The sequence below is a fragment of the Centroberyx gerrardi genome, chromosome 15, assembly GCF_048128805.1.
Source record: "Centroberyx gerrardi isolate f3 chromosome 15, fCenGer3.hap1.cur.20231027, whole genome shotgun sequence".
Classification (NCBI taxonomy): domain Eukaryota; kingdom Metazoa; phylum Chordata; class Actinopteri; order Beryciformes; family Berycidae; genus Centroberyx; species Centroberyx gerrardi.
The window spans coordinates 6548938-6562160 of NC_136011.1; the positions used below are offsets into that span (position 1 = coordinate 6548938).

A 13223-nucleotide genomic window follows, 5' to 3' on the forward strand; every position below is an offset into this window, starting at 1 on the left:
CAACTTTTGCTATCGCATTAGTCAAAGTAAGAGACACATTTGCAGCATGTGACTCGTGCACGCTTTACTGTTCACCTCTAGATGGCAGAAATGCAGGAAGAATCTTTACAGTAATGGCAAATGTTTGTGACAAGATTCACAGATTTGGGACCAAGATATTAGATCAATGTCTGGCAGCATGGATTGATCCAGGTAGGAAAGAGCAGATCAGGTATGAATCTGAATGTGGAGGGGAGGAGAGAAGAGGAGAGAAGAAGGAGAAGCGAAGAGAAGAGAGAAGAAGGAGAAGAGGAGAGGAGAGGAGAGGAGAGAAGAGAAGCGAATGGAAGAGAGAAGGAGAAGAGAAGCAAAGAGAAGAGAGAAGGAGAAGAGAAGAGAAGGAGAGCGAAGAGAAAAGAGAAGAAGAGAGAAGAGAAGAGGGGAGGACAGGAGCGAAGAGAAGAGAAAAGAAGAGAGAAGAGAAGCGAAGGGAAGAGAGAAGGAGAAGAGAAGAGAAAAGAAGAAGAGAGGAGAAGAGAAAAGAGAAGAGAGAAGAGAAAAGAAGAGGACAGGAGCGAAGAGAAGAGGGGAGAAAAGAAGAGAGAAGAAAAGAGAAGAGAGAAGAAGAGAAGCAAGGAGAAGAGAGAAGGAGAAGAGAAGAGGAGCAAAGAGAAGAGAAAAGAGGAGCGAAGAGAAGAGAAGAAGAGCGAAGAGAAGAGATGAGAAGAGAAGAGGAGAATGGAGAAGAGAAGCAAAGAGGAGCGAAGAGAGGAGAATCAGTTCATCATTCAGTTCTATCAACAGTGACTTGGGCAGAAGAATAAATTCTTGGTCACCAACTTCACAAGCAATCTGTGACCCTAGAATGACCATGTATGGATGCTGATCTCAACTTTAACAACCATATCAATACCATTACCAGATCAGCCTTTTATCATCTTAAAAATATAACCAAAGTACAGGGTCTTATGTCAAAACCTGATTTAGAAAAGCTGATACACGCTTTCATTACCAGCAGGTTAGACTACTGCAATGGTCTTCTCTCCGGTCCCCCCAAAAAACTCTGGGGCAGTTAGGCCTACAGCTCATTCAGAATGCTGCTGCCAGGGTTCTGACTAAGACTAAGAAAACAGAACACATTACACCAGTTCTTAGGTCATTGGCTTCCAGTGTGCCATAGAATTAATTTTAAAATTCTGCTGCTTGTCTATAAAGCGCTAAATAGCTTAGCTCCAAAATACATTTCTCACCTGCTCCTAGGATATGAGCCACCCAGACCTCTGAGGTCATCTGGGACCGGTCTGTTGGTTGTTCCCAGGGTGAAAACTAAATCAGGTGAAGCTGCTTTTAGTAATTATGCTCCCAATTACTGGAATAAACTTCCAGAAGCACTGAGATGTGCTCCCACTGTCAGCTCTTTTAAAAGTCGGCTCAAAACATTCCTTTTCTCTGTGGCCTTCTGCTAAATCATCTGTATGTCGATGTAACAGGTGTTATCTTTATTTATTTCTTTTATTTCTTTTATTTATGTTTTACCTATTTTATACAAAATTATTCATCAATTGGCGTCACAAACAGGAGCCCAACAGGAGTCTAGAGGAACTCTGGTGAGTAGTTCATCCGCTCTGACGGGATCCTCAAACCTGTATTGAGAATTGAAGGATTTCTTGAAGTTTATAATTGTAATTGTTTAGATGATCTGTGTATTGTTCTACAGGAACATTTACAAGTCCTATAGGGGCTGTGGGGCCTGCCTATAGGGTGGGGTAAGACCACTGGAAAGACTCTAGGCTCCTTCGAAGAATCCTTCGAAGAATCCTTCAAGATCTCATCTAAATTGATTTCCTTTTGAGAGGAAAAATTGAGGGGGTCACTCAGAGAAGTTATACTGGCTGACCAGAGGTGTCACCAGTGTGAGAGTAACTGCTCAATATCTTTCTTTCTTTCGATTTTAATGTCATTTTATGTATTTTTTCTGTTTTATGTGAAGCACATTGTGTTTGCCTTGTGTATGAAATGTGCTATATAAATAAAGTTTGCCTTGCCTTGCCTTGCCTTGCGTAGCAAAGTACTGGGGAAAGTAATAATAAAAGTATTAGCTGAGGAAAGAGGTAGAAAGAAAGATATGGGCGAAAGGGGATGCGAAGTACCGAGAAGAACATTCAGTTTAAAACTTTTAGAAACGCTACGAAAACACTGTAAGCAACGAGTAGAGGCAGGGACAGGCCCGCCGTCAATCCCCCTTGAACTGAAAATGATTTAGGCCATCGGCAGCCTCTTTCGGAAAATAGCTGACATTTCGTCCCACAAGAATACCGTGCTCCGAATTAATTGGTAAGGGAGGATAAATTAGTAAGGGCCGATATTATAGAGCACCCGGTGGGAGCTCCAAAATAGGCTTCCTCGCAGTGGGAGCCACCCTGGCCAAGAGAGAGAGGCGGAGAAATGTGCCAGAGATTTAAGGGTACAGGCCAGGCAGAAAGGGCCGACTTTGTGAACTGCCCCAATTGAAATCATGCGGCTGGGTTAACTGTGGCCCCCCAGCTTCGGAAAATTGACTTTTCGTGGTTCCGCAGACCCACTTTTTGTGTTTGTGCAGGGGGGGGGAAATGTTCTTCGCTCATGTTTCAGTGCATTTGCTTGAGATGCTTGAGATGATTCTTCTTTGTAGACCTGAAGTCAGTGAAAGAAAGCACAATGTCATGCACGCACACAAACAAGAACACACTCTCCCATGTATAGACGTTGCACACAAGCCTCCCCCCTCCGACAAATGAAGCTGTTTTCTCATGGCAAATTCCCATGCTAACAACGCTCGCTCCCTTGGGATACATATATAAGATCTCCATGACATGCCGTTTGAGATCAAACTTGTCATGTAACTCCCAATACATCACTACAGGCCTGAATCCCTGCTCCCGTCCAGGACATGAGAAACCCTTATTATTTCCAGGTTTTTCTATTTTTAGATAAGCGAATTTAAGCGGCGAAGGGATCGGGGTCAAAGTGCACATATTTGCTCGCAGTCTGGAATTCCGACATCATTTTTTCCATTACCCCGAGTGCAGGAGGAGGGGCTTCTACCCAGTGCGTAGGACTCCTTTATCAGCAAATGGACACACACACACACACAAGCACACACACACACAAACAAACCTCATTACCCCTCCTACTCCCCCTCCATTGCATTCCCCTGTGGGATATCCTGTCCAGAGCTAACAGTGTAGTATTTACTGCCCCTCATGGAACACATTACCTGTGCTGTTATCTGCTTGCACACAGACCTCAACACATATTTGTGCTGTTATTTTTAGGCCCATTTCCACTTGCTCTCGCGTCAAGCTGTTTGATTAGCAGAGGGAAAAGCGGCGGAGGCATGCTCGCCTTGGCAACGACAAATCCAACCAACAAAGTCCGGGCTAAAGCAACTTTGTTGGGCAACAGCGTCCAAGGAGTTGCCCGGGACGTTGTTGCTTTAATCGCAGAGGAATATTTATTTATGACCATTTTGCCGTTTGTTGCTGGGATCTGTGTTGCCCCAAAAGCTGCTTAGTGTATCACCGCCCTAATGCACTGTAGCAATGCACCAACTTCTTTTCCTTCCCCTCCCTCCTCTATCTTCATCCATCCCTCCTCCCCTCCCCTCTTCTTCTGCCTATTAAGGGCACTGCTAATAGTCTCTCTCCTTCTTTTTTTTAATTTTTTGCTTCGTCTTCTTTCCGTCTCCTCCTGAGTAAAACTATTAACTCTCGGTCATCCGACCCCAGCGCGACTTAAGCATACGCTGGCTAAATGTTGTGAACTTTATGATAAACATCAGTCAGTCAGATCAAGAACTTTCCGGTTAAGTCCTCACAGTTTACATATAGCTCCAATGGTACTTCGTTGAGGGATACAGGGATAGTAGTGTGTGTAACATTATGCAAAACAGATATGTGTAGTTTGGATAATAATGGTACGTTTTTGATTAAAGCTCTCTAACACACATATATACATACACACACACCAACAGACGCCACACACACCAGCATTGGTGATTTCTTTTAGAGTGCTGTTATTACCCTCTTCATGCGTGTGAATGAGCAGCTGGTCATGCCTGCTGTGCCATGCACATGCAAAACTACTGTGATTAGTTCGGATAATATGGTACGTTTTCCATTGAAGCTCTCAAGCACAGACACATACACACACACACACACAAGCCAAGACACACACAGAAGTACAAAAATAAATAAACAGACCGACCGACACACACACACAAACACAGAGAGACACATGGAGGCGCATGTTACAAATACACACTTTCTCCCCCCGCACACACACACACACTCACATGAGAGACACACACACTCTCTCATGCCAGACACAGCTGTGAGCACTCTGAATAACTCGTTTTGGCGATAATCTCTCAGCTCTCTTCAAAGACTCTCGGTGAGTCATGACCATATACACCCCCCCCACACACACACTCCACCCCCCAACACACACACACACACACACACACACACACTGATGCTGTTAATATAATAGCTCCATGTGCTATCCTCCAGCCATTTGGGGATTGCCACCGTTCCCCTTGTTATCTCTGCACGGCTGGACACTCACCATAGCTGCCTGAACGCACTGAATATATATTTATAGGGTGATATGAGCGGTCCACTCTCTATGTACTAGTGATGTGTGTCTGTTTCAGTGCAGTCAGAATTCAAAAGAATGGGGTCGCACTCGACAGCAAGTTTAATTTAGGTTATTACAATTGAAATATAATTTAGAAGCAGACTGATGAAGTACGGCCAAAAACGTTTTGTCCATCGTAAAGTGAATTAAGTAATGCTAAAATATCCTTGTTATTGTGTATGACCCCATTCTTCTGCTTCAATCCCACCAAGAGAAGCATCTATTGTACTTGGTCAATAGTGATTTTGACTCTGATCACCTTATCTGTCCTCTTGGGAACAGGAGTCAACTGCAGCTGTTACTCAGTATGTCGTATACCTGCTCTGACCCATTGACCTCTAACTAGCTTTTGACTTGAGTGGTCTATTTACGGCCTGCCCAGCCTCCTCAAAACCATCAGCGGAGATCGCCGCATGCTGCGTGAAAACCACCTCTGTAATTTACACATTGTGATCTGTGAATGATGCAGTAAATCACGCATTTTTTCTGCCAGATGTTTGTGTTTTCAAACGCTAAAGGTGACAGAAAACAACGGCACTGATAAAGTTTGAGGATAACCTTGTAGAGTTTTCTCCAAGAGGTAAAATTGAATTATTCGGCATGCATTTGTTTTTCGCATGTTAATTGTGATGAGAAGAAAAGACGCAGCATTAACTTGTTGAACCTCTTCAGGGTGAGGCTCTAGCCCAGCTGCCTCATCCTGTAAACACATAGCTGGAGGAGAAAGGGGATTTGATTGCAGGAAAAGGCCAAAACAATAACAGTAGCCTCTTATCTGCAGCCGGGAGTGGCTGTTTGACAAATAATGGACTTAGGGGTTAAACTTTGGTTGGAAATGGTCGGTAATATCTTTTTGCTGGCTTTGGTTGGTAATCATCCATCACACGAAGGGTACATACACAAATAATAGATATGTGTGTTTAGAACTATGGAAATGCTCAGTGGTTTGTTTGTGTTTGTACTAATAAAACTGAATGGCTCATTGGAGTTTGATAATGGACCTTGCAATGTTAAGGAAAATGAAGCAGTTGTGTTTTTGGTGCTCTGCCCTCGTCTTCTATTGAAATAACTTGTTTGAGAATATTAATGGACTTGGCTATAACACTCCCACCCCCCCCAATTTTTGTAACTATATACACATATATCTGAGTGCAAAGCAAATTTGATCCCTGCTTACTGAAGTTGTACAGGCGCACCCGCCTAAGCTAACGCTGGATGAGCAATATCTTGGCAACAAATAGTTATGAAAGAAAGGGGAAGCGGTGTCTGGAAAAGACCAAAACAATAGCAGGCATTATGTAGACCGGACTCCCATGGCCAAATCTGGACACACACTCAGTCTTTTTAGTGTCAGTTTTTCCAAGAACTTCCTGCCGAAAGGCAAGTGACACAACATCATACATATTTGAGAAGCTAAATATGAAATTTCAAATCAAAGAGCAAGTGTTCGTATTTGGCCATGGTTTGTCCAGATATGGCTACTATTACATTAAGCCCCTTAACTTTTGATGCTGACATCTGAGAATACTGGAAATGCCCCTCTTCATCTACGTTCCGCATGGGCCATATACACTCACCGAGCACTTTATTAGGAACATTGTACACCTTCATATTCATGCAATTATCCAATCAGACAATCATGTGGCAGCAGTGCAATGCATAGGATCATGCAGATACAGGTCAGCAGCTTCAGTTCATGTTCACATCAAACATCAGAATGGGGAAAAAATGTGATCTCAGTGACTTTGACCGCGGCATGGTTGTTGATGCCAGACGGGCTGCTTTGAGTATTTCTGAAACTGCTGATCTCCTGGGATTTCACGCACAACAGTCTCTAGAGTTTACACAGAATGGTGTGAAAAACAAAAAACATCCAGTGAGCGGCAGTTCTGCGGACGGAAACGCCTTGTTGATGAGAGAGGTCAGAGGAGAATGGCCAGACTGGTTGGAACTGACAGAAAAGCTTCAGTAACTCAGATAACCTCTTTACAACTGTGGTGAGCAGAAAAGCATCTCAGAATGCACAACACGTCCAACCTGGAGGCGGATGGCACTTTGGTAGCCGGTTTACATTGAGCTAAAAGTTGATACCTACCCAGTATTAGTAAGGTGTTCCTAATAAAGTGCTCGGTGAGCGTATATCTTTTTGACCATATTTATAGAATGCATGTACCATCTTCTTTTCAACTTGTGTTACACCTCATGCTTTCTGTGAGGCTAGACGTGCCTGAACTCTGTATGAATGCACAAGTTCCATCTGACACCTTGGCATTCATGTTTCTCAGGACAACCCAGTCATTTAGGCCCAATTACGCCATTTTGACTGCACTCATTTCACAGTGTTTGTTTTTGCGTGAAGCATGAACCAGCCGGCGGAGTATGCTCGCCTTGCTTATGTACCAGACCTTAAAGGACAATTCCAGCATGATTTGAGTTTTTGCAAAACATTTTTTTTTTTTTTTGCATTTTCCCCTTTGTGACAATTTTTACATGCATGTGCCATGATCAAATATACTCTTTAATCAGTTTTGCCATACCTCTCTCGGACTCATTCACTCCCATTCAGTTCCAAATGGCAAAGAAAAAAAGACTTCTAATTCAGCTGGTAAAGATAACTCGGCTCGACTCTGCTTTTTCTTCGCGAAAAGCGATGGCGATCACATGGGATATTTACCATCTGTCAAATTCACAGACAAGTATGCATTGAAACCACTTCAAGGTTGCGTTGTTGTGGGTGTGTCTGGAAACCTTTTGAAGTAGTCAAATTTAATTGGTTGATGAAGTCTAGCGTATGATGTGTTTACCTGCGCTGTCAACAGTTCAACTAGTTTCAACTTTTTTGACGGACTGGGTTGCGATATTTTTACGCAACCCATGTCATCCGTCAACGCACATGTCTCATTGAAATGCATGGGATATTATCTGTTTATTGATGGATCACAAATGCTGATGTGAATGTGACCTGATTGGTTTTACTTGGAAGATTTATGCGGCATCATCCATCAAATGAAAAATGTAAGTAGGTTACATAAACAAAAGACAGATACATACTTTTAAAACTGCTTTGACATTATTAATCAATGGCTTGTTTGCGGTTATATTGATAAAACTGATGGACTTATTGGAAAGGACGAAATCTCGCCATGTGCGAGCAAACCTATGTCCGATAATGGACACCGTGGCGTAAGAAAACGAGCGGTTGTGTTTACTGTGCGCTGGCCCTTTAAGAGAGCCCCGTGTTTCCATTGGCACGGTGACGTCAGGACAGTGAAGGACTCCAGCCTATCCTCTCCAAACAGTCAAGGCAATGGTCCTGGCAGAGTCCTGCTGTAGGAGGGAGACTTTTACACTGCAAAAAGCCAGGGAAACACTCGTCGCTGAAATGAACCAGAGCCCTCAAGCACTCGCCGTGGATTAAAACGGAAACTTTTACGATGGCTCTAAACGTGAAAAAGTAGCACAGCAACCGCCAACCGCCGCCGCCAACGGAGCTTCTTCTGCAAAGCAACTCCTAGTAGATGCACGGCCACTGCTAATATGCTCCAGCCGAGCCGTCTCAACCCCGGCTGCAGTAGCAAATTTTCAGTGTTTTAACCAGCTTCGTGAAACATTCACCGGCTTTTGTTTGTTTTTTGTTTTTTTTTCCTTATTCTTACATTCAAAGTCCGCTATACAGTCCCCGACCCACCTGCGAGAGAGAATTATGGCAGGGAAGCTGACAGCAGCACAAGGCACAGGAATACTGCTGGTGACAGCCAACGTTGGATCCCTCTTTGAGGATGTGAGTTACTGTGCTGATAAACGCCGTCTGACAGTGTTTTCTCTGCAGAGACCAGTGTTGTCCGTGTTGTTGTGCTCGTACCGCGTTAACCCGTTTTCACGTTGTCTTACGGTCTCAGCTGGTCACGACTCGTGTGTGTGTCAAGTCGCATACAGAAGCCCAAGCACCTATAACGTTACTGTTTCACGCGTGATCACAGCATGGGCCTCTCATAACCAGAAAGACATATAGGGTAATGTATGTACATGGGTATGTTTTTTGTCCCACCTCCTCTGCTCGTTTCGTATAAACAGCAATTTTAAGATGCAAGTATTGATCCGTCATAATTTATTTTTGCTGTAGTGCCATGGCCAACATGATGGTTATTTCCTATAGTTGATCAAACCCTAATTAGAGATAATGAGGGATGTAGTGGAGGGTAAATCAACCTTTACTCAGTATGCCCGCCTTTTTAGTCTGACATTAATTTTTCAGAGCTAAACTAATGGTATATATGATAGCGCTAATGTAAACTATATGAGACTCAAAAGCATTATCTGTTTTTGCTGATATTGGTGGTGGTTCTTCCATGATGATCACCAACAGAAGGTCATGGTTTACCCTTTTTTTCTTCACTACTGCATCACTGGAGATCATGATTGATAAGAAGGCCAGTGCCTCTTATAACTTATCAAAAGTTTTTACAACATACAGTGCTGGTGTTTCCTCATCTCCTTCCAGTTAGGGCTGCCTTGCAGTGTCTTACTGAATGCGTATTTGCTATATAGTGAATAGAGAGTTGAATGAATGGGGCCCATGATGCTGAACTGTTATGTTGGCTACATACAGTATGCTTCTAGACACACCAGCATCCTCTGTGCATCATTATGAGAAAAAGCATCTTTCAAAAACGCATCCTAAAGGAAACCACATGCTGGCTAGTCTGAAGAAAATGAAACCATGTTCTATAACTGAAGGTGTATCAGGCCTCTTAAGGTGTGTCTGTCGAGGCTGTTGAATGATATCTACGCCTGATATCATGTATTTGCCAGACTTTTCCTTGTTGCTATGTTAGGCTGTACTCCAGCACCAAATTATGGTGGCAAGTCTGACTGTTATGATTTAACACTCCAAGTTCAAACACTTTGTGTCACTTTCAGTGTTGTGTCAATAGTGAGAGAGTCTCTCCCTCTTCTTTCTCTTCCTTCAACCGTGTGAACTGCTGGTCCCAAACATGAGCGGAGAGCTTTCTCCCTCACTGGAGTAAGCCTATAAATAGCCTGCCTGTCACAACTGCTGAGCTTTGGGTGTCTCGTGGATTATTTCTCCACCAGACTTCTGACAGGCTGAGCCAAAATGCACATCGTAGCGTATATCCTTTTACGAGTGGGTGTGCCGCTCATATATGAGGCTATCTATGGTCTTCAGTATGTCGGCACCCCATATGATGCATATTGGAGTTGAATGAAGTCTTTGTAGACTGCTCTTACTGCTGTTTCCACAATTAGGTCTGTTGTAGGAGATCACAAGATCCTGTTTGATGGTTGCATAGCCAGAGCTTGGCTAAAGATACAATATGGAATCTATTTGTCTGTCTAAAGTTTGGGTATGTTCGCATGTGATCTCAAAGAGTTTGACTGGAAAATATGCTTTTTCAAACGTTCCTTTGCCCAGTGCAACTCAAATTACATGGCTGCAAACTCCATTGTTTATCACGTTCTAAACAAAACTAGTAGTGGGGTGTTTGAACAAGGAGTGCCATGCTGCAATTGTGGATTAGGCATTTAACGGAAAATGTTATACCACAATTTCCCTCGCTGAGTGAAGGTGTAGCCGGAAAGGCTAGGTTTTGCAGACTAAGATGAACAGGGTGAAAACCATTGTGAGCAAATGTCGATGACTGATCAATAGCGTGATGATCAGCTGATATTGGCTGTGTGGTCATAGGCCATCGTGCCTCTGGGAGCTCAAACCCTCAGGCTTTTTTGGCTAAAATGACACCCACACTGCCTAAATTCAATTCATCTGAGTTCAGTTCAATACTCCAATGCAGTTCTAAATCAACAAGTAGGCTACTGTATTATCTATAATAAAGACATGAGTATAAGAGAAAAGTATAAGTCTGATGCAACAACCATTGCATGTAGCGACAAAGCACTAAAACACAGGAAATGTACAGTGTTACCAACTGTAAGCATTTTTGTTTTCAATGGGTTTGTATGGTACTACAGTGTTTTTTTGTCTTACAGGCACATCTTGATGGTCAATTGCCTTGAGCTTGAAGGTCTGTTTAATCAACTTCTCCTTAAATAAATGTATGTTGTTGTTTTGAAGAGGCTAACTAATGGAAAAGCAAATGGAGCAAAAAGACAATATTGCCCCCAGCTGGAGGGGTTAGTTTACCTAACACTTTTAGCTAGCCAGTCCTAAGTCTGAACAAATACAAAAGTAAGCATGTGAGAGTTTCCCAAACAGGAAATAACGGTTAACACTTGATGCACATTTTGAGGACTGGAGACAGCAGTGTTTGCCATCATAATTAGATGTACAGAGGATCAAAATAACATAACGCATGCCATTTGGTGGATTGAATAAAATTGAAAGTGCCTTACAGCGCCATGAGTACACACACACATGTAAAAAATATATACATCAACATTTGAAACTATATATGTGCGTATATTTTTAGCGTGGGTGGCCCAGAATAGAACCCCTAGCCCTGGCAGTGTTAGTGCCATGCTAAAACTATAGAGCCACACAGAGCCATTGTTGTAAGACTCTGCCCTGTGGTCAGATGTCCCAGCTTGCCTTTTTGCTGCGCTTCTAACAGTAGCCTGTATTCTTATGGGTCTTCCCCTCACACTGTTATGGCAAATCATCCTTAATTAACTATGTTGCTTTTGATCGAACACAGTCATGTAGCCTCAGTAGAAACAGATGTGTCAAGTCTAGATGTTACTTGAAACAGCTGCTCTACTACCGGTCAGCCTCATTGTGTCGCTTTAAGTTCATCTGAGTATTCTCTGGATCCAAAAGGCAAACATTTATTATTTGAACATTATCTAAAGGCAAAGACAAACATTTATCCTCAAACTCGAGACAGTTTCAAATGTTGATCCTCAGTCTAATTATGATGGCAAACACTGTTGTCTCCAGTCCTCAAAATGTGTGTCAAGTGTTAACCGTTATTTGCTGTTTTTTTGAAAGTCTCACATGATTATTTTGTATTTATTCAGACTTAAGCCTGGCTAGCTAAAATTGTTAAGTAAACTAACCCTAACCCTAACCTAACCCTGGGGGCTATTTTGTCTTTTTGCTCCATTGGCTTTTCCATCAGTTAGACTGTTCAAAACAACAACATTTAATTTATTCAAGGATAAGTTGATTAAACAGATCAGCAAGCTCAAGACAAGTGATCATCAAGATGTACCTGTAAGATAAAAAGCTACCGTAGTACCATACAAACCCATCAAGAGGCAAATCATAGTAGTGTATGATAAACTTGGGAATGTAAAGAGTTTAAGGTGGAATAGTGTCATTACAGGAGTTATCTGTCACAGTTTGTTGGACTCTAGACAAGGACGGAGTGCATATCCTTTTCTCTGCTTCTGTAAAGCATTTAGAGTTGGGCGTTGCATTGTTAATAATAACTATAACTTTCCATTCCCTTCCATATCGCTTAAGCAGAGTCACTAATATGGTCTATAGCATTTAGTCTGCCCATCACACGTTTTTAGAACCTCATGCCAATCTGTGGGCATGTTAACACCAAGCATGTTTGGAGCAGTTTATTGTAACTCTGGAGCGTTCACTTTTAGTTTGGTTTGTTTGCGCAGGTAAGAACAATGCCATTTGAACTCGGGTGGCACCAAATAGGCCTAACCGCACCGACACGCCTGAAAATGCGTCTTGGTCCCCTTCCAAGAGAACTGTTGTGCGATTTGAGTGAGAACATAGGCTAATCCATCAACAAATAACCAGCTACAGCAAATCACCCCAAAATGCAAAGATTTATGGGTATAAGGAGACAGATGTTGACAGCATATAGCCTGCAATTCTTCATGCTTAGAAAGCCTTGCATAACAGCATGAATCAAGGGCAAACCAAAGTCTGGACTGATGCTCATATTCGGCTATTTCTTCATGTGTTCTTAACTGGTATGAACGCCAGAGACGGTAAATTACAGCAAAGAGCACAGACAAGTCCATCATGCTTAGTTGAAGTTGCAGGGGCTGGAACTCTTCCCACCACCAACATCTCTAACCTGGTGGGATGACAGGTTACCAAAACTCTGTCCAATAAACAACCTACTTGTGAGTCAATGAACATTTGTTTGGCTCACTTGTAATTGGGCATTGTGAACCTAAATGGACCAAACACAAAAATGCAACAAAGTAAACTCTGCCATTATGGTTCGGACCAAAGAAAACAAACTGCAGGTGTGATCGCACTCTATGTGTCCTAGTGCACTGTGTAATCTATTTGACTATGGTGGTAACACACTCCAGCTCACTGACAATGACCGAGAGAGCTTATCATGACTCTTAGAGATTTTCCAGTGGAAAGCTCAGAGGGATTAAGCCAAATTATTAAAATCTGACAAGGCAGATGTTAACTCACTAGCTAGCCTTAATTGCTGAGGTTGTGAGCTTATGTGTTGATATTATCCATGATACCTTTGAAGGCTCTGTGGGTACACACCTATTCATACTATTCTTATGACGCTACCTACATTCTTCTCCAGTGTGGCTCATTGCAATAAACACTGGTCATTGGCTGTGGTTTTCATTTGATTACAACCACTCGG

General features: G+C 42.6%; 1 protein-coding gene across 1 annotated transcript in view; it reads left to right on the forward strand.

Moving 5' to 3' along the window:
- Positions 1-7973: 7973 nt before the first annotated feature.
- inpp5a (inositol polyphosphate-5-phosphatase A) overlaps positions 7974-13223 on the forward strand; it is a 132944-nt gene continuing 127694 nt past the window's right edge. The window contains exon 1 of the mRNA XM_071924798.2: positions 7974-8437. Within this exon, the coding sequence (XP_071780899.1) occupies positions 8360-8437 (78 nt within the window). The 5' untranslated portion in view covers positions 7974-8359. The remainder of the gene's footprint in view (positions 8438-13223) is intronic.